At 53.7% G+C, this 27792-nt stretch overlaps 1 protein-coding gene across 1 annotated transcript; it reads left to right on the forward strand.

Annotated features, from left to right (window-relative positions):
* Positions 1-1299: 1299 nt before the first annotated feature.
* On the forward strand, positions 1300-17391 carry ZMIZ2 (zinc finger MIZ-type containing 2). The gene is given in 20 exon segments (XM_070369392.1): positions 1300-1608; positions 7395-7529; positions 7693-7807; positions 8113-8315; positions 8554-8746; positions 9001-9264; positions 9414-9590; positions 10270-10347; positions 10547-10715; positions 11353-11497; positions 11575-11785; positions 12435-12540; positions 12752-12909; positions 13795-13862; positions 14127-14195; positions 14440-14684; positions 15189-15358; positions 15442-15547; positions 15550-15680; positions 16388-17391. Coding segments are annotated over 19 exon segments (2766 nt in total). The 5' UTR covers positions 1300-1608; positions 7395-7479; the 3' UTR covers positions 16496-17391.
* Positions 17392-27792: the final 10401 nt, after the last annotated feature.

Consider the following 27792-nt stretch of genomic DNA (forward strand, 5'->3'; position numbering starts at 1 on the left):
CTGTAATGTGAATGAACCTTCAAGACATTCAGTTCAGTTCAGCTGAGTCTCTCAGTCGTGTTCAACTCTTTGCGACCCCATGGACTGCAGTACGCCTGGCCTCCCTGTCCATCACCAACTCCCGGATCTTGCTCAAACTCATGTCCATCGAGTCAGTGATGCCATCCAACCATCTCATCCTCTGTCCTCCCCTTCTCCTCCTGCCTTCAATCTTTCCCAGCATCAGGGTCTTTTCCATGAGTCAGTTCTTTGCACCAGGTGGCCAGAGTATTGGAGCTTCAGCTTCAGCATCAGTCCTTCCAATGAATATTCAGGACTGATTTCCTTTAGGATTGACTGGTTTGATCACCTTGCTGTCCAAGGGATAGGCTACCCACTCCAGTATTCTTGGGCTTCCCTTTTGGCCAAGCAGGTACAGAATCCACCTGCAGTATGGGAGACCTGTGTTCGATCCCTGGGTTGGGAAGATCCCCTGGAGAAGGGAAAGGCTCCCACTACAGTATTCTGGCTTAGAGAGTATGGGGTCACAGTTGGACATGACTGAGTGACTTTCAAGACATCAGTCACAAATGGACAAATACTGTATGATTCCACTTCTATCAGGTTCCTAGAGGAGTCAGATTCAGAGACAGAAAGTAGAATGGTGGGTGGGAGGCGGATGGGGAACTATTGTTTGATGAGTACAAAGTGTCACTTTTAGGAGATGAAAAAGCTATGGGTGGTGATGGATATGTGATAGTGGGGAATGTGCTTAACACCACTGTACACTTAAAACTGGTAAGGATGGTAAACTTTGTTGCTGTATTTTACTACAACAAAAAAAAAAAAGTGGGTAATCAGGAGAATGTGGTCTTCCTAAAGGAAAGGTAGATAATAGTCGAGAATAACTTAAAAGACTGATAATAGCATATGGAGATGCCAACCCACCAGAGAGGTTGCTTCATCTGGCTAGAAGTCGAGTGACTAACAATGTTTCAACAGGACGCACTCTAGGAAGATGAGAGAACAGTGAGGAGAATGCGTTGTGTGATTCCGCGTGGTTTTTCCTACAAGACACTTCCCAGAAGTGGCCCATTGACACGGGGTCACCTCCGCAGACCCGGCCTCCGACAAGACTCCGCCCTCTTCCAGGCCCCGCCTCCCACCCGCCCGGTTCCACCCCTCCTCCTGGATCCGCCCTCTTTCAGGCCCCGCCTCCTCTGCTCCGCCCCGGCAGAGAGCGGAGAGCAAGCGCTGGTGACTCCGCAGACGCTGCGCCTGGAAAGGTGTGGAAGGGGCGGGGAGCGCAGGTCATCCCCAAGCCGTCCTCCCTCCCTGCCCCGCTCCTGGCCGGCCAGCCGCCCTAGCTTGCGCAGGCCCGCGGCCACCCGCGCCCGAACGCTGTCTCGGGGCTCCACTGCTCTGGCCTGGGGGCGGGGCCGGCGCGCGGCGTCATGCATATGCATGAGCGACTCGGCGGCTCCATTGTGCCCTCGGAGCGGGCGGCGGCGCGATGGCGCGGGCGGCGGCAGCCCCGGGGCGGCGGGCGGCGCTGAGGGCGGGCTGAGCGCATGGAGCAGCGCGGACCGGGGGCCGCAGCGGCGAGGGGCCGGGCCGGGCGGCGAGGAGGTGAGCGGACCAGGCGGGCAGGTGCGGGCGGCGGGGGCGGCAGGTGCGGCAGGTGCGGGAGGCGGCAGGTGCGGCGTCCCCGGGCCCGGCGCTGCATCGCCTCGGCGGGGCCCCGACGGGGCTGGAGCCGGCCCTGCCGCCCACCTGCCGCACCTGCGGCGCGTGCGTCGTGGTCCTGGGCCGACTGGCCCGCTGCGCGCCGAGGCGACCCCTCACCTGAGCCTTTGTTGCGGCTGGCCGGAATCCGTCCAAGCGCCCAAGGTGTCTGGGCAGGAGCCTCACACGGGCCCTCACCCAAACTGGCCCCGCTCCCTCCTTTCTGCGCTGTGGCCTGAAGGCTCACCTTTAGGGCCCCTCCGGGCCGTGCGTGCCGTTGGCACGCGATGTGAGACCCGCGAAGGTGTGCTCTGGGGCTGGCGACCCTAACATTTCAGCCCCCAGCCGAGATTTTGGTGGAAATACTGTTTTCCCAACAGGACATACTGAAGCTCAGGCGGGACCGTGTCCAGCCTTCCCTCCTAGGGGTGTCCTACCCTAGCCTCCCCCATCTGCTCCCCGCTGCCCTGTACCCCCCTACCCTGCTCCTCCGAGCGTTCCTTGCCTCCCCTAGACCTGCTCCCCTACGTCGTGTTCCCTGTACTCTCTTCCTGATAGTTGCGGAATATCCATGGTGATGTATTTAAGTCATTTGTATTATCTCAGAAGATTTCACAGGGAAATACACAGAACATGTGACTCAATCTGTAAGACAGTTGATAGGGCGATCACAGACTCACCCACCAAATCCTGTCACACTGGAACCAGAGGGCTTCCCTTGAAGAAGCTAGACAGAGGTAACAGGATAGGTGAAGGATTCCTAACCTCACCCAGTGAGTACTGGCCTTGGGGACTTGTCACACCCAGAGGGTGGCTCCTGGCTGGAAAGAGAAAGGTGAGATAATGAGAGACAGATTCAGAAGGACTGGTAGGATGTACCTGGGGAGGACTCCCGATCATAGGATTGATCTCCAGAGGCAGCCAGGCCTCCGCATGGAGTGTCCGCTAGCCCTTGGATCCAGGATGGGAGCCGGGGCTGATGATTTAAAGGGGGTCATGTGTCCTCCCCTCTCTTGGTCCTAGAGTGGCCACCACATACCCATTTTCCACATTGTAAACTGAGGCTCAGGGCAGGGCAGCTCTTCAGCTGTTCTCTGGAATTTCCCACACCTGGGCCGTTGAGCAGAGCTCCTTCCTGGGCATCTTGAATGAACTCTGAACACTTCAGCCAGTCAGTGTGTGGCCTTCCAAGTCGAGGGGCAGGACTTCAGCCACTTGAGCATGTGAGCCCCCCACTTATATGTCCTCCCGGGACTCTTGAGCTGTTAGTTTCCCTTCTCTGAGTCTGTTTGACTCCAGTGTTCCTCTGTTTGGGGCCTGTCACCGGTAACTGTGGATTCCCTGTGCTGGAGGAGGCAGCGAGTCCCTGCTCTATGACTGTGTTGGCACTGCCCTCCTGGGGTCTGGTGGGTGGTTGTGAGGCGTGCTGCTGCTGGGTGCCTAGGCAAGGAGCATGGAGTGAGGGCAGAAGAGGTTGACCCATGGTAACATCTGCCTTTGGAGACAGCAGTGCGGATGCTCTGAGGTCCTGGGAAAGGGGGGTGTGAGAAGTGAGTTGTCTGTAGCTCTTTTACTGGAGAAAAATGTGATCTGACCCCCCGAAAGCCATGTGGCCTTCTAGACTGACATCACACCAGGGCTTTCTGCCAAGGTCCTGGCTTCCAGTGAGAGCTGATGTACAGGGAAAGCCCCCCACCAGCAGGAAGCCACCAGAGGCTGGCCCTGGCCTTGCACACACCCAGGCTCCTTCTTAACTCTTCCTCTGACGGCCAGGAGGTGGGAGGAGGGTCTGCACTCACACCACATCTCTCTCCCTTTGTCAGGAGCAGAGGGTCCCCCAGTCCCCAACCTGGAGAGTTTGGGGCTTGTCAGGGAAGAGAGCTGACTTGGTTCAGGAGCTTGGCAGGAAGTCACTGCCCCCGCTCAGTAAGCTCGGGGGCGGGGGGAACTGGAAATGTCTGTGGTCTTGTCCACAGCAGAGAAGTCATAGGGGTGGAATTCCCCAGACTCACGTGATATAGGAAGCTGCACTGGGCCCCAGACCAGCAGCCTCCACAGGGGCCCCCGCCCTGCACCTGCCCTGTCCCCCCTCCTCCCCAGCTCTCCGGGGCTTTCAAACTGTGGTACCAGCAGCAGCACCTGCAAACTTACTGGAAATGCAAGTCTTTGGCCTCACTCCACCCTCTGAACTCAAAGTGGGGCTGAGTTCTGGTGAGCTGCCGTTGGAGAAGCTGCAGTTGTGAACTAACACAGCGTGCCCTGGGACTCTGACCCGGGCCAGGGAGCCCTGTCTTCTTCCTGCTCTTCCCTTTGGGACAGCAAAGTGGGCCTGGCCAATCCAGCCAGCTTTAGTGTGGGAAATGATGGCCCAGAGCATCTCTGTGGGGAGATAGAGCTGGTGGTGTTTGTACATTAACTAAATTTGTAGTTTGAGAGAATTATAGATTCTTAAAATGTTACAAGAAATAACACAGAGAGCTCTGTATCTTTTACTGGGTTTCCCTAGTGGTAACATCTTGTAAAAGTGTAGCACAACATCACTGGAGAGTACAACTCCATCAATACAGTTGATACAGATATTCCATGCCCACCTTCTGTATTCCCATTGGCTTCGCTTCCCTGCTCCCCGTGTTTAACCCCTGGCCGCCACCCGTGTGCTCTCCATTTGTGTAATTCCGTCATTTCAAGGATGTTATGTAAAGGGAGTCATAAAATGTGTAACCTTTGGGGACTGGCTTTTTCCACGCAGCATGGTTCTCTGGAGATTCCTGCAGGTTGGTGCCTGTATCAGTAGCCCTACCTTTTTATGCCTCCAGGCTCACAGTTGGTTAACTCTTCACCATTGAAGGATATCTGCGTTTCCATTCTTTGGCTATTAGGAATAAAACTGTATAAATATTCACATACAGATTTTTGTGTGAACCTAGGTTTACCCTTCTCTGAGATAAATGTTCAGGAATACAGTTGCTAAGTTGTATAGTGTGCTATGTGCTTAGTCACTCAGTCGTGTCTGACTCTTTGCGACCCCATTGACTGTAGCCCACCAGGCTTCTCTGTCCGTGGGGATTCTCCAGGCAAGAATACTGGTTGCCATGCCTTCCTCCAGAGGATCTTCCCAACCCAGGGATCAAACCCAAGTCTCCTTCATTGCAGGAGGAGTCTTACCATCTGAGCTACCAGGGAAGCCCTGGTTGTCTAGTAGCTGCATGCTTTGTTTTATAAGAAACTACCAAATCATTTTTCAGAGTGGCTGTACCATTTTATATTCCTACCACCCATGCATGAGAGACCCAATTTCTCCTAGCCAGCATTTGATGGTGTCACTTTTTTTGTTGTTGGCTGTGACAGGTCTTAATTGTGGCATGTGGGATCTTTGCAGCATGTGGGATCTAGTTCCCTGACCAGGGATCCAACCCAGGCCCCCTGCATTGGGAATGCAGAGTCTTAGCCACTGAACCACCAGGGAAATCACACTGTTTTTTTTGTTTTAGCCATCGTGGTAGGTGTGTAGCGATACCTCGGTGTGGTTTTAATTTGCATTTCTCTGATGGCCAGTGGTGGTGAACATCTTTTCGGATGTTTATTTGCCATCTGTACATCCTCTTTGGTGAAATGTCTCCATATCTTTTGCCTGTCTTCTAATTTTAACTTTTGTGTTTTGAGAGTTCTTTATACATTCTAGATACTTGTCCTTTGTCAGATATGTGGCTTGCAGATATTTCTTCCAGTCTGTAACTTATCTCTTCATCCTCTTTGTGGGGTCTTTCACAGAACAGAAATATTCAATTTTTCCTTTTATGAATCATGCTTTTGGTGTCAAACCTAAGAAAGTTCTTATGATTTTGTGCTATATGTTTAAAATCTATGACCCACTTCAAGTTAATTTCTAAGTTTAGGGGGTTTTTTTGGTTTATGTTTGTCTTTTGCATTTGCATGTCCAGTAGGTCCGGCACCATTTGTTGAAAATACTGTCTTTCCTCCTTTTTGCATCTTTGTCAAAAACTTTGTCCATTGGGTATGTTTGCGTGGGTCTCTATTGAGTTGCCTAGTTTGTTCTGTTAACCTCTGAGTCAATCCCCCTGCCAACACCACAGTCTAGAGTAGCCTGCCTATGTTCTAAGTCCTGAAAACCCCATATATTGCTCCAGGCCCCACTCAGCAGGTCTGGGGGGAGTTTCTATCTTTTGGCAGCTCCCCCCATCCCTCATTACAGTGTCACCATCCTGGTGGTTGCCCCCACTGGGGACCACCAGCCTTCCCCTGCCTGGCTGGGTGATTCTGGCTCCCAGGCCCGAGTCCAGCGACCCCTGAGCCTTCTGGAGCCACCAGCCCCTTGCTTTTTTGGCCTCTGCTTCCTGGTTGTCACATGGTCTGGAGCTTGACTCCTCTGGGGAGGACCATAGGGAAGGGGGGCAGGGTCAGGTATGAGGTGGACAAGCCCACCAGATGCCTCTTTCCTCTGCTTGTCTAATCCATCACCTCCCCTCCCAGTTCCGGGACCTGCTTACCCCAGTGCTCTGTGGGGGGCCTGGACGGAGTGTGAGCTCTGGGCTTGAGTGAGTCCCAGGGCTGCCCGCTCGCTTCTGTATGAGTTCTGAGGAGGCCAGACTGAACCTCTGCAAGTTAGCTTCCCCAGGTTGTGTGTGTGTGTGTGTGTGTGTGTGTGTGTGTGTGTGTGTGTGTGTAAGTGGCCCTGGGAGTGCCAGCAAGGGCCCTCAGCCTGGTAGGTGAAGGGTTTGCTTGTGGTGGTGTCTGAAGGCGTTGGCAGCCTGGAGGAGAAGCCAACCACTGCTTCGCTGGTTTTCTGAGGTGCTAAGTGGAAGAGAGCTGGCCCCACATGGTGGGGGGAAGCATCCCCCCTTTCCAGCATTGGCACACAAGTTCCATGAGTGTCCACTGGGTCACCACCAGCCCTCTGTCCACTGTGCTGTGTGTGCGTCCCTGCTTTGTTGCATCATCACCCAGGATGTCAGGCAATCTGTAGGGGTCAGGTCTGCCCCAGGCAGCCCCCTTGGCCTCAGAATGAGGGAGTGGGCACATGTCACCCTTCTTCTGCCCTGGGGTGGGGGCGCTGCCAGCCAAGGATGAGCTGCTGACCCCACACCAAGTTCCAGCAGGCATCCCCCACACACACACCCCCAGCCCCCAATCTGGCTGGAGGATAGCTGACCCTGTGACTCCGGCATCTGGAGGGCCTGCCCACCATGGGGCAGGGTAGTGCCTCATGTTGGCCCCCTGTGTGCTTCTGGCCTTGCCCTCCACCCTGGGGCCTTGTGTGTGGTTGGAGCAGAGGAGCCGGGGTGGATTCTGACAGTTGGGTCCTGAATGCTCCCTGGCTTTTATGTGTATCCACGCCTTCAGGTAGGGAGGGGGAATGTGGAAGGTTTTGGGGATCAGAAAGCCTTCTTCCATCTTCCAAAGGTATTCCAGGGGCTCGTGGTGGCAGGGCCTGACCAGCAAGGGCTAATGCTAGCTTCTGGGCTAGATGTAGAGGGGTGGTGCGAGCAGAGGTTTGCCAGGGTGGGCAGTGTAAGGTCGGGCCAATGCCAGGGTGGCCTGACTGCTCCCCCCGCATGCCGAGTGGGCCCCCAGGTCCCCGTCACCCTCCCTACCTTCCAGAGCAGAGGCAGGACAGGGCTTGGTTCTCCCAGGTGCGTCTCCACGCACTTCCGTCCCCCTTGTCCCTGCAGCCAGAGCAGCCAAGTCTCACGTGAGCACCGGTGAGGGCCGCTTCCTGCCTCCCGCAGACCTGGCCTTCAGGCTGTTCCCAAGCCAATGAACCCCATGAACCCCATGAAACCTGCCCTGCCCCCCGCACCACACAGGTGAGTGGGGGCTCCGGCTGCCCTCCCCTCTTAGGCCTCAGAACGTGGGAAGGTGGTGGTAGAGTGGGACCCCGCTGCTCTCAGCCTTCAGATCCTCCCCGGTGGGGTTCTCGGCACCTGAGGCCTCCTGACCCAGGCTCTCCACCTGTGCCTCTCTGTGCAGTGATGGTCCATTCGCATATGAGGCGGTGCCTTGGCAACAGAGTGCCACTCAGCCAGCAGGATCACTGTCTGTGGTCACAACCGTGTGGGGAGTTGGCAACGCAGCACAGAGCCAGGTGAGCCCAGCCCTGGCCCCACCCTGGGAGGCGTCAGTGCCCAGCTTAGGTCTTGGAGGCGTGGAGCTAGGGCTTCTTGAGTCTCCCACGTCCTCAGAGACTAGCTCTTTCATGCATGGCATGGGATCCTGGCCTCCACACCTGGACGTGTGCACAGCTCCCCACGACCCCTCTGGACCACCCCTCCCCTCTGCCCCCACCTCCACCTCCTCACCTGCCAGGCCTCTTCTTTCCACCACTTTAGAACCACTGCACGAAGCAGGTTGTTTGCATGGTCTCCTTTAGTGATTCTCGGTTCCTTGTAGGTTTTGGGGAACCCCATGGGCCCTGCAGGGAGCCCCCCCGGCAGCTCCGTGATGCCCGGCATGGCAGGCGGCAGCTCCGCCCTGAGCTCCCCACAGTGCCTCGGACAGCAGGCATTCGGTGAGGGTGGTGCCAACAAGGGCTACGTGCCACAAGGGGTGTATGGCCGCGGGGTCTACCCCGGGGGCCCTGGCTTCACTACCGGGTAAGCAGGGCCCTCCTCCCCTGGCAGGTGTGCCAGGAGCCCTCTGGGGGGCGATGCTTCTTGCTTGGTGGGCACCAGGGAACTGTGTGGTCAGGAGTTACTATGACTCTGCTGCTCCTGCCAGCTCCCGAGCTAATGATGGGGTGTCTGGGAAAAAATGGGGCTCCCCATAGGTGCCATGTGCCCCCAAGGAGAGGCCAGGGAAGTGCCTCTGAGCTGAGCCGTCTGTCTCTTGCAGGTATGCAGGTGGCCCAGGGGGTCCGGGGGGCCTGGGCCTCCCCTCACACGCCACACGGCCATCCACCGACTTCACTCAAGCAGCGGCGGCTGCTGCAGTGGCTGCTGCCGCCGCCACGGCCACCGCCACAGCCACGGCCACCGTGGCCGCCCTCCAGGAGAAGCAGAGTCAGGAGCTGAGCCAGTACGGAGCGGTGAGGCCCCGCAGCTTCTCCTGTGTGGCCCATGTGTGCTGGCCCAGAAGACGGGCGCCTGTCAGGCAACCAGGGTGGAGGGCTTGGGGACGTGCAGGCTGTATTCCAGGAGTGATGAAGATGAGACAGGAAAGGAGTGGGGAGCTGAGGGGAGAGGACCCGGGCTGGGGACAGCCTGCCTGCAAGGGGTGGGCTTGGGGGTGGCGCCCACACTGGTGGATAAGGTCTGGATGGTTCTTGTCTTCTTTTCCCAGATGGGGGCTGGACAGTCTTTTAACAGCCAGTTCTTGCAGCACGGTGGTCCCCGAGGGCCCAGCGTGCCCAGCAGCATGAACCCAGCCAGCGTGGGAGGGCTGATGGGCCCCTCCAGCATGAGCTCCATGGGCATGAACTCCACCCGGGCAGTGGGCATGGCGCCCCTCTATGCAGGGCAGCGCCTGCCCCAGCAAGGGTACCCAGGCCCCCCCCAGGCCCAGCCGCTGCCCCGACAGGGTGTCAAGAGAGCCTACTCGGGCGAGGTGAGTAGCTGGGCTTCCCTCCCCACGAGGGCCATCAGAGCCATTGTATGTGAGAGAACTGGCCATGCTTGATGAGGGACACCATCGTCCCTTGTGGGAACCGGCTTCCCCGACACCTCTTCTTGGCATTTTGCCTCTTCCTTCTTCAGGTGTACCCTGGGCAGCAGTACCTGCCAGGAGGCCAGTATACGCCTGGTGCCACCCAGTACGTACCTGGCCCTGGGCAGCCCCCTGCCCCATCCTCCTACCCCGGGCACAGGCTGCCCCTGCAGCAGGGCGCGAGCCCATCCCTGTCCACCGCCAGCCCTGCGGGACCACACTACAAGGTAGGGCCGGTTCACTCCCGCCTCTGTGACCCTGGCTGGCCCCACGCCCAGCACTGTGGGACACAGACAGACCTTGAGGCAGCCAGGGCCGGCTAGGGAGTGGGCCCCAGAGTGCTCAGGTGACCAGGCAGCCACGAGCTTCACAGGGGTCCTGACCAGTGTAGGGCAGCTCCCAGGACAGGCGTTCAGGTTTGAAAGGAGCCTCTCTGAGAGGCTCCTACACCGTGAGATATGGTATAGGGAATAGCGCGGAGCATCAGGCAAGTACCAAGCCACTTTAGGGAAAAGTGTCCCCATTCCCTCAGCTTGCTGCCAAGTAGCCCAGCGAGGGGACAGGCAGAGGGGTCAGGAAGGGCCTGAGTGACAGAGGTGCTGCTGGAGAAGGGCGAGGAGATGTGAGTACCTATGTCCTTTCAGCCTCTGTGGCTTCCCTGTAAATCCCTCTGATGTGTGGGGTCAGCTCTTTTTCTGTAGTGGTAATTCTGTAAATTATGACATCTGTGTGTGCTCCCTGTAGATTATTTGGAAAACCCAAAAAGTGTATAAAGAAGAAAAAAGGCCAACACCCACCCATGCATGTGCCGAGTTCCCTTGTCCCCAGCCCTCTCCTAGGGTCAGTTCCAGGCCCTGCTCAGAGGCAGGCGGCAGCCCCAGGCTCACGCGGTTTTCTCTCCTGCAGCCTGCAGAACAGTTCAACGGGCAGGGTGCCAGCTTCAACGGGGGCAGCATCAGCTACAGCCAGCCTGGCCTGAATGGGGTATGGCCAGATGGGCAAGCGGGCGGGAGGCTCACGGGGTGGGTGCAGGGAGAGAGGGCACTCAAGCAGGAGGACGTGTGGAGGCCCAACCAAGCCCCCCTGGGGCTGCCCCCATCCCTGTCCTGACCGTTCCCGGCGGGTGCTCCAGGAATAAGCACCCCCTTACTAGTCCACCTCTGCTGTTTGCTCTACCCCACAGCCTGCTCGTTCCATCCCTGGCTACCCCAGCTCCCCACTGCCCGGGAGCCCCACACCACCCATGACCCCCGGCAGCACCATCCCCTACATGTCTACCAGCCAGGAGGTCAAGTCTCCCTTCCTGCCTGACCTCAAGCCCAGTGTGAGCAACTTACATCCATCGCCACCTGGTGAGTGAGGTCTGCTCTCAGGACAGGTGGGCAGGAGGCTCTGGAGAGTCCTGCAGAGAACTTGAGGGGTGAGGGGAGGGCTTCACCTTTATTTTCTGTTCATGGAGCTCTTTGCAAATCCATTTGAGGTGTAGATCACCTCTCTAGAAAAATAGCCATGTACCCAAAGTTTTGGGTGTGGTTCCAGGGTATGTATGGGCCCCCAGAAGCCCACTCCTGATATCTGGGAGACCACCGCAGCAGCAGCAACTGGGGTCTTAAAACCCCGACTTGAGCACCGGGGTGGTCGCAGGTGGCCCGTTCATACCTCTTCTGCCTCCTGCTCCCTCTGAAAGCACCAGAAGCGCCACCTTTTTGGGTGGGGAGCGTGTTCTCCGAGTCATGATGCAGGGATCACTGGGCCAGGTGACTGAGGCAGGGAAGAATGGCAGGACACCAAGATCCTGTTTCGTTGGAGGTGAAGGCCGAGCCCAGAGTCCTAGGAGAGATGCTGTCCTAAGCCCCAGCCCCATGGGAGGGGACGAGGGGCCACACTCCCCTCCACCATGGGCCCCATGATGGGGGCAGGGGCAGGCTACCTGGCCTGGTGGCCATCAAGGGCCGGTGGCCTGCTCACACCTGCGTGGCCTGCTTCCAGGCAGCGGCCCCTGTGACGAGCTGCGGCTGACCTTCCCCGTGCGGGATGGGGTTGTCCTGGAGCCCTTCCGCCTGCAGCACAATCTGGCGGTGAGCAACCATGCCTTCCAGCTCCGAGACTCCGTCTACAAGACCCTGATGCTGAGGTGAGCGGACGCCTGCCCCACGGCTTGCGGCCCCACCTGCCGCCCCCTGACTCTCAGCGTCCGTCCTCCCCATGCAGGCCTGACTTGGAGCTGCAGTTCAAGTGCTACCACCACGAGGACCGGCAGATGAACACCAACTGGCCAGCCTCTGTGCAGGTCAGCGTCAACGCCACCCCGCTCACCATCGAGCGCGGCGACAACAAGACCTCCCACAAGCCCCTTTACCTGAAGCACGTGTGCCAGCCGGGCCGCAACACCATCCAGATCACTGTCACCGCCTGCTGCTGCGTGAGTGCCCGTAGCAGGGCAGGGTGGGGCCGTCATCACTGAAGAAGATGGCACTGGCTCTCCTCCTTCCCGTGATGGGCCTTTGAGAAAAGGGTCTCAGTTAAAAATGTCCTGGCAGCTTTCCGGTTAGGTTCAGTAACTAGATTTGATGCTCGTGTAAGCTTCAAATGTTAATTATGTAAGAGAAGCAAGCTAAGCTTGCCTCTTTCCTGGAAGAAGCTCACAAAGTCCCGAGTCCCAGCTGACCCTGAAGGAGTCATCTGGGTTCCGGCAGCTCCAGATGCAGCACTAGAAGAGGCACTTAGATGCGCAGCTCTGATCAGCTTAGGTGGGAGGGAGCAGAGGCAAGGCAGCCCTAATGCAGCCCTGTGGGCCTAGGGTGTTATCACGTGGACCCAGCATAGGATACCAATGGATGCTGTAGGCAGGGTGCACTCGGGGGCCTCTCGAATAATTGTGTTTCAACAGAGAGGCCCTGGTTGAACACTGGTGCAGACACACAGTGAGCTTCACCGATAGCTGTGGGTGTGGGCTCCTGACTGCCCGGGAGGCGCGGCAGTAGCCTGCCTGTGCATTAGCTGTGAGAGAGAGTGGGCCAGCACATAGCCTCCCCGGGCCGCACCCCGCCGACCACATCCTCCCGTTGCAGTCCCACCTCTTCGTGCTGCAGCTGGTGCATCGGCCGTCCGTCCGCTCAGTGCTGCAGGGCCTACTCAAGAAGCGCCTCCTGCCCGCGGAGCACTGCATCACCAAGAGTGAGTGGCCCTCGTGCTCCTCAGCCCTGCTGGGGCCACTGCCACACCTGGCACGTCCACATGTTAGACAAGGCTGTCTCCTCTGGGTCGGGGGCTCCGTGCAGAGGGTAGCGGTCAGTCCCAGAATGGACCTCAGAGGTGCTGAGCTAGCAGTGGCCTAGTCCCGCTTGGTTGCCCCCGCTCACATCCTGCTTTCCCCTGTTGGTGTCAGTAAAGCGGAATTTCAGCAGCGGAACCATCCCTGGCACCCCAGGGCCCAACGGAGAGGATGGGGTGGAGCAGACAGCCATCAAGGTGGCCCTCAAGTGCCCCATCACCTTCCGCAGGATCCAGCTCCCTGCCCGGGGCCACGACTGTCGCCACATACAGGTGGGTGGTCACCACAGCGCTTTTCCAAAGATTTTGCTGCCGTTTAACTGTTTTTGGCAGATGTGGCCTCTGAGCACCTCAGCTAGTGGGCGGCAGGGCAGGCCAGCCAGTGGACAGGCGGCCTGGCTCCCCTGCCCTCTTCCCTCAGGCTGGGCTTTTGTTTCTTCTAATATTATCCTAAGGATAACAGCCGTTTTACTGGGTTCTTGGGGCTCCACTGTATTTTACTCATTTACTCTTTTATTTACTTACTTGGGTGCACTGCGTCTTAGTTGTGGCGTGCAGGTCTTCAGTCTTTGTTGCGGCCATGTGGGATCTTTCAGTTACTATGGGCAGAATCTTTAGTTGCAGCACGTGAACTCTGAGTTGCAACATGTGAGATAGAGTGCCCTGACTGGGAATCAAACCCAGGCCCCCTGTATGGAGAGCATGGCCCCACCTGGACCACCAGGGAAGTCCTGGGGCTCCGATTTCAAACAGCATTGGGGATGCAGGGCACAGTCTGCTCCCTGCCTTGCCCCCAGGAGCAGCACCTCAGATTCTTTCTGCAGAAACACTGTGGGTAGACAAGTACCCGCACCCTCCCCCTCACTCCCCACCTTTTGGTTACATAAGCAGTATACCCATCGCTGTACGTCATGGAGGTTGTTCCCTATCAGCACGGTTGGCCAATTCTTGCTTTGGCCACACGTCATTCCCATGAAGGCTCCGTAGGCATCCTATCTCTTACATGAGGATGGTGCCATGGTGAAAGCCTGGCACATGCGCCTTCTCAAACATGCAGTAAATAAGCCCCACGTCCCTGGAACTGCAGGGCTGGCTCGCAGGGCATGGCTGGGTTACCCCCAGCCCCAGTGTGAGTAACTGTCTCCCCTTTCTCTGCAGTGCTTTGACCTGGAGTCCTATTTACAGCTTAACTGTGAGCGAGGGACCTGGAGGTGCCCCGTGTGCAAGTGAGTGTGTCAGAGATGGTCCCCGTGGCTCTGGGGGTGGGTGGCACGTCCTTAGGGACTATTAACAGTCATTTCCTTCCATCAGCACTGAGAAGTGCCTGCCCCAGATGTGGGGCTCACAGTACAGGCCTGGAAGGAAGGTGCTGCTCGAGGCAGTGACCTCACGCAGGGTCATCTCACACGGGGGGTGGAGATGTGATGGGTCCCGTGCCCCAGGTGAGATCGGGCCAGCCTTCTGAGCTGTGTCCCCTTGGTTTTCTACAGCAAGACAGCGTTGCTGGAGGGCCTGGAGGTGGACCAGTACATGCTGGGCATTCTCATTTACATTCAGAAGTAAGTCTTTCCTACAGCCCCAGAGGGCAGCCCTGGGACAGGCGGGAGACACCCCGTGCTGATTCAGCATGGAGCAGCCTCGGCTCCAGGCCGTGGACGGAATCCACGTCCAACTTGGGTGCCACAGGCACGTGGAGCGTGCTGGGCGGCCACAAGCATTTGAGTGGAAGGTTGGCCTAGGAACAGTGCAGGTCCGGGAGAGACGGCACGGCAGCTGGTAACCAGCCCCGCTGTGCCCGCCCAGCTCTGACTTCGAGGAGATCACCATCGACCCCACGTGCAGCTGGAAGCCAGTGCCGGTGAAGCCTGACTTACACGTCAAGGAAGAGCCAGATGGGCCAGTGCTGAAGCGCTGCCGCACTGTGAGCCCTGCCCACATGCTCATGCCCAGCGTGATGGAGATGATCGCTGCCCTGGGCCCGGGTGCCACGCCCTTCACCCCCCTGCAACCCCCCTCAGCCCCGGCCCCTGGCGACTACCCTGGCCAGGGTGAGTACAGGGGACTCGCCCTGGAAAATTAGGCTCCTGGGTGATGATCCAGCCTCTCCCACCAGTCTGCCGCCTGTGAATGCATTGCTCTGAGGGCCACAAGCCTGGGGGCCTGATTGGGGACTTGGGGGTACAGATGCCCAGCTGGGTGTGGGGGATGGGCGGCAGCAGGGCCCGGGCTGTGGCTGTGCCCACCTCTCCAGAGGTTTGGAACAGAGGTCTGTGTTGGCACACTTCCAGACCAGCCCCATCCAGGCCTGCGGGTGGGAGTATCTGGGTGTGGTGGGTCCCATTCCTGTCCCCTCACAGCCTCCTGGCAGTGTCATGACCACTTCCCCCAGCAGCAACGAGAAGAAATGCCCTTGCCCAAGTAGCAACTTCCATAAAGGCCAACATCCTCTGGGCGAGCGCAGTGAGTCCCACCCGTGCTGTGGCCAGTCTGCCCTTGTGGCTTGGCCAGCGTGAGCCCCCTGCCCTCACCTGGACCTGGCTCTCCTCTCTCAGGTTCCAGCTTCTTGGGACCCGGGACCTTCCCCGAATCCTTCCCACCCACCACACCCAGCACCCCAACCCTGACTGAGTTCACCCCAGGGCCTCCGCCTGTCTCCTATCAACCCGACATCCCCAGCAACCTCCTGACGCCAGAGAAGTCCGGCCCCTGCCTCCCAGGCCAGGTCAGTGTCAAGTCGAGGGGCTGTGCAGGTGTCCCCCCAGGGAGCCCTCAAGCCGTTTTACTAGGTTATTCTCTCCTCCTCAGATGGCACCAGCAGGTCACCTGGACCCAGCCCATAACCCCGGGCCCCCAGGGCTGCACGCCCCTAACCTTGGAGGCCCCCCAGGGCCCCAGCTGCATCATCCAAACCCTCCCCAGCATCCCGGCCAGCTCTGGGCCCAGTGAACTCGGGGCCTCTCAGCGAGCTGGCCTTCAGTGCTGCCACAGGCATGATGGGGCCCCCCGTGTCTGGGGCAGGGGAGGCCCCGGAACCGGCTCTGGAGGTGAGTACTGGGTCCTGTGCTGGGGAGCACTTGGAGCTGGGGATCCGGGGTGCTTATCTGTTGTCCCCAGGGTCCGTGCACTTCACAGAAGGAAAGACAGTGACTCCTCCATGGCTTCCAGACTCGGGGAGAGCTGGCTGGGTGATGCCAGCATTTTTGTTGAGTATCAGGTGTCCAGAGTAGCTGTGGGGTGATTGTGTCCAGGCATCTGGTTCTCGGGACCTGCGCGCCAACATGGCACATGCAGAGTCCCCGGGAAGACTTGGCTTGTGGCCAGTGATACAAGGGTCTGACTTGACTTGTCTGACTCACAGGTGGTGTGCGAGCCAGAACCAGTGCATAAAAGACAGGTGATTGTCCCTCCATCCTGATAAATGAATACAAAGTTCAGTGTGAAAAAATGTGGAAAGCACAGCTCAAAGCAGAAAATTCTACCTTCTGCATTCATGCTGTTCGTGTTCAGGACCCCTCACGGGCCGGGGTGTTCCATGTTGCCCTTGGACAGCTTAACAAAAGTGATTCCCGGTTGCAGAGCAGTCTTCGGCAGGAAGAGGCCCTGTGAGGAGCAGACTGAGGGGCTCTGGTGCTAGCCTGTGTTGGAGGCTAGCGGGGGGGGCACCCCACTTCCCGGCTGGGCCTGGGGACCCGGTTGGGATGATGTGGCAGGTCTGAGGCCAGAGCTGCTATCAGGTTTGCTTTGTCCCCAGCTGCTTCCAGAACTGACTAACCCTGATGAGCTGCTGTCCTACCTGGGCCCACCTGACCTCCCCACGAACAGCAACGATGACCTGCTTTCTCTCTTCGAGAACAACTGACCCTATCCGTCGACCACCTGGCTGGCAGAGATATGCCCACCGATGTCTCGCACCCTTCTTTCCAGCCCAGCCCCACCTGACACCAGCGGCCCTCCCCACGTGTACACCTGGAGCTGGGACCCGCCCCTGACACCTGGCTGCTGGAGGCCGCACTGCACTGGCTGGGAGCGGAGCCCTGGGGCAGGGTTCTCACTGGCCCAGTTTGCAGCTGCAGAACTGTTTTTGAGGAGATGCCCAGCCCTGCCCCCATCTGTACCAGCCCATGCTTGTCCAGCCCTGCCTGGTTCATGCATACCCACCACCCCTGAACTCCAGCCTCACCCAGGCCCCCCACCCCACTTGCTCCCACCAGCCTGCATCTTGTCCAGCGTTGACCTTTCTGTTTCAATGACCCGTTTGGCCCTAGGCCAGCAAGGAGGGGGTTACTCTGTCCTGGGGCCTAGTCTCGCCCAACCTGCTATGGCAGGGGCTTCAGGCTGAGGCTGGGGGTGGGGGGCTCTAAAGCACAATAGTGTACATAGTGTAGAAACACTAATAGATGTAGGGTGGCTGGTCCCTCTGTGCAGCGTGGGTCTCCATGGGCTCCTGCCCTCACCCATGTGCAGGCTGGGAGGGGTGGGGGGCAGCAGGCTCCCTCCTACTGGCGGTCGGGCTCAGACTCAGCTCCATGTGCAGATTCTCCAGCAGCCTGTTCCCCCCAAGTTGCCCTTTTCTGTACGAGTGAAGAATTGGTCCCACAGTGTTTTTTAAATCCACCTGTCCTCCCACGTCCACCCTGGGGCCACGCCAGGTGGGGGAGGAGGGGCCACCACACTCTAGGTGCAGGGCCAAGTCGTGTCCCCTGTCTGCCTGTCTCTATTAAAGGACTCCCTCGTGGTGGGCCTGCCAAGTCCCTCCTTCCTGCTTAACCTGCTTACCACACATGGGCGGGGCTCCCTGCTTAAGGCAAGGCCCAGCTATTTGCAACCCGCGGTAAATTTCCTTGTCCCTGGAATTTTCCAAGTTGGCTCTGGCTAGAGAGCTATTTATGAAGTGTCACCAGGGCTGGGAGACACATCTGCCACCACGTCACCGTGTGGGCTTGCCTCAGGCGTGGAGCAGCTGTGGGGCCAAGGAGCAGGGTCTGAGTGCCTGACCAGCTGGACACTGGTTCATCTGTGTGCTCACTGCCCAAGTGGCCCCATGGGCCTTCCAGTCCAGCAGAAAAGGCTTATGAGCCCTGTCAGGGAGAGGGGGTAGCACACCCAGAGACCGGCCCCAATGGACGAGGGGCAGTGTCCAGGACGGGGGGGCTCCAAGTTGCCCACTGACATCTTGAAACCCCAGGTGTGCGCCTTCCTATCCCTCTGCAGCCATGTTCCTGCCCAAGGGTACAAAAGGAGAGAAAGGCTTAGGGAGGAACAGTGCCCCCAGGGTTTGCCCAGAAGCCCACCCTAAGGACAGGTAGGCAGCGGGATCAGGGACAGGCCCAGCAGAGCCCACCCCTAGGGGTGGGGGGGCATGCTCCCCTACCTGTTCTGGGGGACATTAGGCATAGTTGGGAATGTTGTCCCACCTTGTGGTCTCACCGGGCCTCTGCACCGTCAGCCTGTAACATTCTGGATGTTGGGTGGAGTGGAGAGACCAGGAGGTGGGGATGAGCCAAGATGCTTCTAGCTACTCAAACTCCACCCAGGGCGGGGGGTGGCGGTGGAGGATCTGAGGGGCAAGTGCACACCATCAGGGCCGAGCTCCGGTGTCACTGCAGCGTCTCCTCAAACAGAGCAGGATGAAATTAAGTTGTGGGAGCTGATGAAATGTGATGGCGTTCTACAAAACATGACACCAAATATATACATTTCATGGATTCACACACATGAGGCAGTGATGAAGGGAAGCAAGATGGTCGACATGTTGGCCACAGTGCTCCCTGTCGGAACAGCATGGGTGTGTCCAGGGAGGGTGGTAGTATCAATGGGGTCCTGATCCTCAAGGGGAGTGGCGGTTGCATGAGTTTCACATGCTTCATGTATTGTATATCCCAGTAAGTCCTTGATGGCTCAGCAGGTGAAGAATGTGCCTACAGTGTTGAAGACAGGAGATGTAGGTTTCTGTTCCTAGGTCAGGAAGATCCCCTGCCTGGAGAATCCCACAGACAGGAGCTTGGAGGGCTACAGTCCAAAGGGTCACAGAGTTGGACACAAATGAGCGACTAAGCACAATGTACATACCAAATACACATCTTAAAACAAAAAAAGCCAACTAGGCCTAACAGAACGGTTCACCCAACAGAAGCAGGGTACCTGTTATTTTTAAGTGCATGTGGAACATTCTCCAGGAGAGACCACATGTTAGACTGTAAAACAAGTCTCAATAAAAAAAAGGTTGAAATCATACAAAGAATGTAGTCTGACCACAGTGAAATGTAGGTAACAGAACAGAAGACTGTTATCTGCTGGAAAACTCAAATATGTGGAAATGGACACTTCAAAAACTGAAGGATCAAAGGAGAAACCACAAATGAACTACAGGATAAAACACTACACAAATTGGTTTTTGTAAGCAAATTTTTTTTTTTTTTGCCTGTGCTGGGTCCTTGTTGCAGCACAGGCTTTCCTCTAGTTGCGGCAAGAGGGGTCTATTCCTTGTTGCAGTGTGCAGGCTTTTTATCGTGGCTTCTCATTTTGTGGAGCACGGGCTCTACGGTGCTTGGACTTCAGTAGCTGTGGCGTACGGGTTCAGTGGTTGTGCTTCCTGGGCTCTGGAACATGGGCTCAGTAGTTGTGGCTCATGGGCTTAGTTACTCTGCGGTATGTGGGATATAACCCGTCGTCTCCTGCATTGGCAGATGATCCTTTACCACTGAGCCACCAGGGTAGCCCTACACACCAAAATCTAATATGCAATTAAGCAGGAAGAGAAGGGGACGACAGAGGATGAGATGGCTGGATGGCATCACTGACTCAATGCACATGAGTTTGGGTAAACTCCGGGAGTTGGTGATGGACAGGGAGGCCTGGCATGCTGCAATTCATGGGGTCGCAAAGAGTCGGACACGAGCGATTGAACTTAAAGCAGTTTAAGTAGGGAAATTTATAGATGTAAATGTCTACAAATAGAGAGCTCAGTCAACCTAACTACAACTAAAGGCAGTAGAAAAAACTAAATCCAGAGCTCATGGAAGGAAATAACAGAAGAGCAAGTAGGAAAACAATAGAGAACCATTGTCAGCAAAGTTGTTTTCTTTGAAAAGCAACAGAATGAACAAACCTTCAGCTAGACTGACTAAAGGAAAAGAAACAAATGACCAAAATACGAAATGAAATCCAGGGAAATTACTAATGAGCTCATCTTAGGAGGATCAGTCAGTCAGTTCAGTTGTTCAGCTGTGTGACCCCATGGACTGCAGCACCTCAGTCCTCCCTGTCCATCACTTACTCTGAAGCCTACTCAAACTCATGCCCACTGAGTCGGTGATGTCATACAACCATCTCATCCTCTGTCATCCCCTTTTCCTCCCACCTTCAATCTTTCCCAGCATCAGGGCCTTTTCAAATGAGTCTGTTCTTTGTATCAAGTGGCCAAAGTATTGGGAGTTTCAGCTTCAACATCAGTCCTTCCAATGATTATTCAGGACTGATCTCATTTAGGATGGACTGCTTGGATCTCCTTGCAGTCAAAGGGACTCTGAAGAGTCTTTTCCAACACCACAGTTCAAAAACATCAATTCTTCGGCGCTCAGCTTTCTTTGTAGTCCAACTCTCACATCCATACATGACCACTGGAAAAACCATAGCCTTGACTAGATGGACCATTTTTGGCAAAGTAACATCTCTGCTTTTTAATATGCTATCTAGGTTGGTCATAACTTTTCTTCCAAGGAGTAAGCGTCTTTTAATTTCATGGCTGCGGTCACCATTTGCAGTGATTTGAGGGCCTCCAGAAATAAAGTCAGCCACTGTTTCCACTGTTTCCCTACCTATTTTCCATGAAGGGATGGGGCTAGATGCCATGATCTTCGTTTTCTGAATGTTGAGCTTTAAGCAAACTTTTTCACTCTCTTCTTTCACTTTCATCAAGAAGCTCTTTAGTTCTCTTTCTGCCATAAGGGTGGTGTCATCTGCATATCTGAGGTTATTGATATTTCTTCTGGCAATCTTGATTCCAGCTTGTGCTTCTTCCAGCCCAGCATTTCTCATGATGTACTCTGCATATAAGTTAAATAAGCAGGGTGACAATATACATACTCCTTTTCCTATTTGGAACCAGTCTGTTGTTCCATGTCCAGTTCTAACTGTTGCTTCCTGACCTGCATACAGATTTCTCAGGAGGCAGGTCAGGTGATGTGGTATTCCCATCTCTTTCAGAATTTTCCAGTTTATTGTGATCCACACAGTCAAAAGCTCTGGCGTCGTCAATAAAGCAGAAGTAGATTTTTTTTGGAACTCTCTTGCTTTTTCGATGACCCAGCGGATGTTGGCAATTTGATCTCTGGTTCCTCTGCCTTTTCTAAAACCAGCTTGAACATCTGGAAGTTCATGGTTCACATATTGTTGAACCCTGGCTTGGAGAATTTTGAGCATTACTAGCGTGTGAGATGAGTGCAATTGTGCAGTAGTTTGGACATTTTTTGGCATTGTCTTTCTTTGGAATTGGGATGAAAACTGACCTCCAGTCCTGTGGCCACTGCTGAGTTTTCCAAATTTGCTGGCATATTGAGTGCAGCACTTTCACAGGATCATCTTTTAGGATTTGAAATAGCTCAGCTGGAATTCCATCACCTCCATTAGCTTTGTTCATAGTGATGCTTTCTAAGGCCCACTTGACTTCACACTCCAGTATGTCTGCCTCTAGGTGAGTGATCATACCTTCATGATTATCTCGGTCATGAAGATCTCTTATCCTTAGGAAGGTAAGAGAATATTATAAACAGTCATGCACCAACAAATTATATAACTTAGGTGAAATGGTCTAATTCCTAGAAACACAAATAACCAAAACTGACCCAACAAGAAACAAAATAGGAGCAGACTTACCAGTACAGAGATTGAAACAATAGTTAAACCTCCTCCAACACAGAACTAAGTTCTGGGGGCACATGGCTTGAAGGGTGAATTCTACCATGTAAAGGATTACACCAACCTTCCTCCCACTTCTGTAAACATTGACAAGGAGGGAATACTTACTGTTCCTTAGAGGCGGCTCCCTACGTTGCCAGCCTTGTCTCCCTCTAGGTTTGGCGGTCTGTGTCCTCTCCCTGGGGCTTCCAAAGTGGTGCTAGTGTAAAGAACCTGCCTGCTGAAGCAGGAGAAAAGAAATGAGAGTTCAATCCCTAGATCAGGAAGATCCCCTGGTAGAGGGCATGGCAACCCACTGCCGTATTCTTGCTGAATCCAATAGACAGAGGAGACTGGTAGGCTACAGTCCATAGTATCAAACAGAGTTGGAACCACTGAAGTGACTTAGCACGCACAGCCCACACACGTCCTCTCCTTGCAGTAGGGGGCTGCCGTGCCACCTCGTTCCTCTTAGCTCCACTCACTGCAGCCCCAGCCTCTCTGCCTTTCCAAGCTTGGATGGCCGTTGAGAGTGTCCTTACCTGCCACAGGTTCAACGAGAGAAGGCAGGGATGGTAGCGCAGTGGTTGGAGGGAGAAGTCTAGACAGCATTAAGCAAGTGTTTCATCAGCCCAGGGACTGTGGAAGATTTTTTTCTTTTTTTTGCTGTTTACTTTTTGTGTTGGAAGTCATTGGCCTAATCCATTTGTTTAACTTGACATACAGAAGTGAGTTCTCTAAGGCCATGCACCTGTGGATCCACTGTCGCAGTGACGACAGAATTTTCCACCACTCTCCCCACCCCCTCAGCTATCGCCGATCTGGCCTCTTTCACCAGAGATTAATTCAGCCTGGACTTGAGCCTGATATAAGTGAATCATCCCTTGGTTAGCTGCCCCTTCCGTAAAGTTCATGTTTTTATTTCCATGTAAGTTGCTCCTGTTTCCTCATTCTTAGCTGTGACTAGCAGTGATTGACACTGCTCCCCCAGTGAGACACTCAGCTCTTTCTGGCCAGGGCGCTCCTCTATTAAAACCATCTCCATGGGGTGTTAGCCACCACCCAGCTGCAGGTGACTGTGACCCACCCAGAACCAGCTTGCAAAAGAAGGGTTCAAAACTACCATCCTGAAAGGGCCACCAAGGACCTTGGGGTGAGACAGGCTGGGACCCTGGGCCCTTTGCTGCAATGCTGGTACCTGGACAAATGTCTCTTTGAGCAACAAAATACAAAGATACTATATGGGACTAAAAACAACTGGGTGTATGTGCCGCTGGAGCAAATTATGGACAAAAAGATACAAAGAGCCTCAAAACCCAACTGCCACTTTTGAAGAGCTGGGAGGAAAAAGTGGGTGTTGGGAGTGAAAGCAGGGTACTGCGTATACCCCCTGCACTCAACACCATCCAAGGGATATGCAAACCACCTAAGCCACGCCTCCAGCTCAACCCCTGAACATACCCCTACCCTCACTCCGTATAAGGAACCAACTCACGCCTCCAAACATTTCATCTCTACATACTCCAACATGGACCTTGGAGAAACAAAAATGTTCTCTGCTACCAGTATCACACCTAAGAAAATGAACAGTAATTCCACAGCCTCATCTATTACATTCAAATTTCCCATTTGTCCTAAAATGCAGCCCCCAGTTTTTTGGTTACACTGGGTCTTTGTTGTGGCTTACACAACGAAGACAAATGTACCCCAATGTTCAATGCAGCACTATTTACAATAGCTAGAACATGAAAGCAACCTACATGTCCATCAACAGATGAATGAATAAAGAAGCTGTGGTACATATATATGATGGAATACTACTCAGCCATAAAAAGGAACGCACTTGAATCTGTTCTAATGAGGTGGACAAAACTAGAGCCTATTATACAGAGTGAAGTAAGTCAGAAAGAGACATGTAAATATCATACACTGACACATATATATGGAATCTGAAGAGATGGCACTGATGAATTTATTTTCAGGGCAGCAGTGGAGAAACAGACATAGAAAACAGACCTATGGACATGGTGGGAGGAGAGGAGGGAGAAGAGATGTATAGAGAGAGCAACATAGAAATTTACAATACCGTTTGTAAAATAGATGGCCAATGGGAATTTGCTGTATGACTCAGGGAACTCAAACAGGGGCTCTGCAACAGGCTGAAGGGTTGGATGGAGAGGGAGTTCCAGGAGAGAGGGGACATGGGTGTCCCCTATCTATGGCTGATTCTTGTTGATGTATGACAAAAATTCTGTAAAGCAATTATCCTTCAATTTAAAAATTAAAAAAAGACACCCCCCCCAAATGCACCCCCTCTTTTGGTTGCACTGGGTCTTTGTTGTGCTTACAGGCTTTCTCTAGCTGTAGTGCACAGGGGCTTCTTTAGTTATGGAGCACAGGGTCTAGAGCACACAGGCTCAGCAGTTGCGGTGCGCAGGCTCTCTGGTTGAGGCACGTGGGCTTAGTCGCACTGTGGTGTGTGGGGTCTTAGTTCCCCAACCAGAGATTGAGCCTGCATCCCCTGCATTGGAAGGCAGATTCTCAACCGCTGGACCACCAGGAAAGTCCCCTGAAATGCATTTTATCACTTTTCTTTTTCAATCTGGGATCCAATCAAGGTTTACTTTTGCAACTGGTTATTGTATCTCTTTAGTCTCATTTAGTCTACAACAGTCTTTGGCCTTTTTTCCCCTTGCATTGAATTTTTTTTAACGGTTCAGATAAGTCACATTGTAGAATGTCCCACACTCACCTGGCTGATCCCTCCTAGCATTGCTCAGTTTTCTCCTTTATCTCCCATGTGTCCTGTCCCTACCAGGGAAGTCTAGAGCTTGATTAAACATTCCTGAGCAGAGGAGATCATAATTTTTATCTGTTCTTCCCCACAAGACTGTGAACTCCGTGAGGGCAGGGACCATATATCTCCTGTATCCCGATTTATTCCGACGCCCAGAACATTTGTCAAAGAGATTAAGGCAGAAACAAATAGGGTGGATGCAAAGCTGCCTGTGGGAGGTGCTGTGGCCTGGCCCACACTCCCCAAGGGCTGTCACATCTGCCCATTGCTAAGCATCTCACAAGCACACTGCGCTCTTGTTGGCATCTTCTCCATTTAGGTGTCCAGGGGGCATTTGCAGGTTTGATTGAGGAAGAGTTCTGCCCTCTGCTTTGATGCTTGATAGCAGAGCAAGACCTAGACATGGTAACCTTGCCCTCCCCTGGAGAAGCAGCTTCCTTCCTGGCTCCCCTGAAGCTCCTTATGGCCCCTTCCGGTGCTGAGACCCTGGCTGGCTTCAAGGGGCTGTCTCCTCTGTCCTGCTCTTCCCTCCTGCTGCTGGATGTGGGCGGGGGTCAGGACTGGACCAGGAGGTGAAGGACGGTGGAGCAAGCTCCGCCAGATGGACTGGCCAACCGACCCTGCTGACATCAAAAGAGACCATGTGACCTGAGCTGGTGTTGTTTGGTGTTTCCAGTCTGTAGCCAAAATCCCTCCTGACTGCGATGGAGTGGAACCACAGAGCCCAAGTTCTCCAGAGGTTGGGGTCTGCTCTTTTTCCCCAGGAGCCCATATAAGAAGAGTCTGAAGTGGAGCTGCTGCCTACTCCCAACAGTGTCACTTGACTTTCTTGTGCTTGACTTTCTTGCAACCCAAGCAGGAAATGCTGCTTTTGTATAGAAAATACACACTCATGATAAAAAATAAAACACCAAGGCAACAGGAACCCTCATTCACAGCTGGTGGGAATGCAAAATAGTCCGTCCACCTTGGAAAACAGTTTGATGGTTTCTTATAAAACTCAACACGCTCCTACTACACAATCCAGCAGTCAGACTCTTTGGTATTTATGCAAAGGAGTGGAAAACATGTCCACACAAACTTGCACAGAGATGTTTATAGCACCTTTATTCACAATTGCCAAAATCTGGAAGCCACCAAGATGTCTTTCAATAGATGAATGGATAAATAAACTGTGGAACAATCAGACAATGGAATATTATTCAGCACTAAAAAATAAGCCATCTGTTGTACACCTGCAACTTTTATAATATTGTGCATCAACTACACTTCAATAAAATTTTTTAAAAAAGAAATAAGCAGTTGAACTACATAGAGGAAACTTAAACACATATTACTAAGTGAAAGAGTCAGCCTGAAAAGAATACATACTGTGTGATTTTCACTATATGACATTCTGGAAAAGACAAAACTATGGAGACAGTAAGAAGATCAGTGGTTGCCAGGGGTTGGGGGCTGGGAGATGAAAAGGTGAAGCACAGGGGATTTTTAGAGCAATAAAAATGTTCTGTGTAATCCTTAACAGTTCAGTTCAGTCACTCAGTCATGTCCGACTCTTTGCAACCCCATGAACCGCAGCACGCCAGGCCTCCCTGTCCATCACCAACTCCCAGAGTTTACCCAAACTCATGTCCATTGTGTCGGTGATGCCATCCAACCATCTCATCCTCTGTCGTCCCCTTCTCCTCCTGCCCTCAATCTTTCCCAGCATCAGGGTCCTTTCAAACGAGTCAGCTCTCTGCATCAGGTAGCCAAAGTACTGGAGTTTCAGCTTCAACATCAGTCCTTCCAATGAACACCCAGGACTGATCTCCTTTAGGATGGACTGGTTGGATTTCCTCGAAGTCCAAGGGACTCTCAAGAGTCTTCTCCAACACCACAGTTCAAAAGCATCAATTCTTCGGTGCTCAGCTTTCCTTATAGTCCAACTCTCACATCCATACATAACTACTAGAAACACCATAGCCTTGATTAGACGGACCTTTGCTGGCAAAGTAATGTCTCTGCTTTTTAATATGCTGTCTAGATTGGTCATAACTTTCCTTCCAAGGAGCAAGTGTCTTTTAATTTCATGGCTGCAATCACCATCCACAGTGATTTTGGAGCCCAGAAAAATAAAGTCTGACACTGTTTCCACTGTTTCCCCATCTATTGCCCATGAAGTGATGGGACCGGATGCCATGATCTTTGTTTTCTGAATATTGAGCTTTAAGCCAACTTTTTCACTCTCTTCTTTCACTTTCATCCAGAGGCTCTTTAGTTCTTCTTCACTTTCTGCCATAAGAGTGGTGTCATCTACATATCTGAGGTTATTGATATTTCTCCTGGCAATCTTGATTCCAGCTTGTGCTTCTTCCAGCCCAGCGTTTCTCATGATGTACTCTGCATATAAGTTAAATAAGGAGGGTGACAATATACAGCCTTGACGTACTCCTTTTCCTATTTGGAACCAGTCTGTTGTTCCATGTCCAGTTCTAACTGTTGCTTCCTGACCTGTATACAGGTTTCTCAAGAGGCAGGTCAGGTGTGGACACTTGTATTTATATGTTTGTTAAAACCCATAGAAGGGACTTCTCTGGTAGTCTGGTGGTTAAGACTCTGTACTTCCAAAGCAGACGGAACAGACGGTTCCATCCTTGGTCAGGGAACAAAGATTCCACAAGACATCAGGCATGGCCAAAAAAATCCCCAAATCCCATAGAATATACAACACCAAGAGAGAACCCTAATGTAAACTGTTTGGGTCAGTACAAGGTGTTGATGCAGTTTCATCAGCTGTAACACATGCACTGTTCTGGTAAGCGATGTTGATAATGGGGGAGGCTGGCAGGGCAGGGGATGGGTGGGTGGGGACAGGGAATGTACAGGAAATGTCTGTACTTTCCCCTCAATTTTGCTATGAGTCTAAAACTGCTTTTAAAAATAGTTTCTTTTTAGAAAGTCTGTAAAAAATTGACGTCTTATGTATTATTTGTAAATACAATTCTTAGTTATTGTTACTGACTTAAAAACAAAGCAGAACAAGGACTTCCCTGGTCATCCAGTGGCTAAGACTCCAGAGCAGAGGGCCTGGGTTCGGTCCTAGTCATAGAACCAGATCCCATAGAGCTGAAAATAAGACCTGGAGCAGCCAAATAAGTAAATAAATAAATGCCTTTAAATAAATCAAGTCTCTGCCTTATGACACAGGCCGTCACTGGGTCTGGCTCCACTGACTGTTGTCTTTCTAGATGATGGGTCACTTTATCTAGTGTTTTTTTTTTTTTCCTTTTCCTTCTTTTTTGTGTCTATATTTAGAGTTCTCCAGAGAAACCGAACCAACAGGAGATATGTATATTTGTTTGTTTATTATGAGGAATTAGCTCACATGATTATGGAGGCTGACAAGCCCCAAGATCTGTGGGGTGAGTTAGCAAGCTAGACATCCAGAAGAACCAAAAGCGCAAGTTCCAGTCCAATGGCAG

The sequence above is a fragment of the Bos mutus genome, chromosome 4, assembly GCF_027580195.1.
Source record: "Bos mutus isolate GX-2022 chromosome 4, NWIPB_WYAK_1.1, whole genome shotgun sequence".
NCBI lineage: Eukaryota > Metazoa > Chordata > Mammalia > Artiodactyla > Bovidae > Bos > Bos mutus.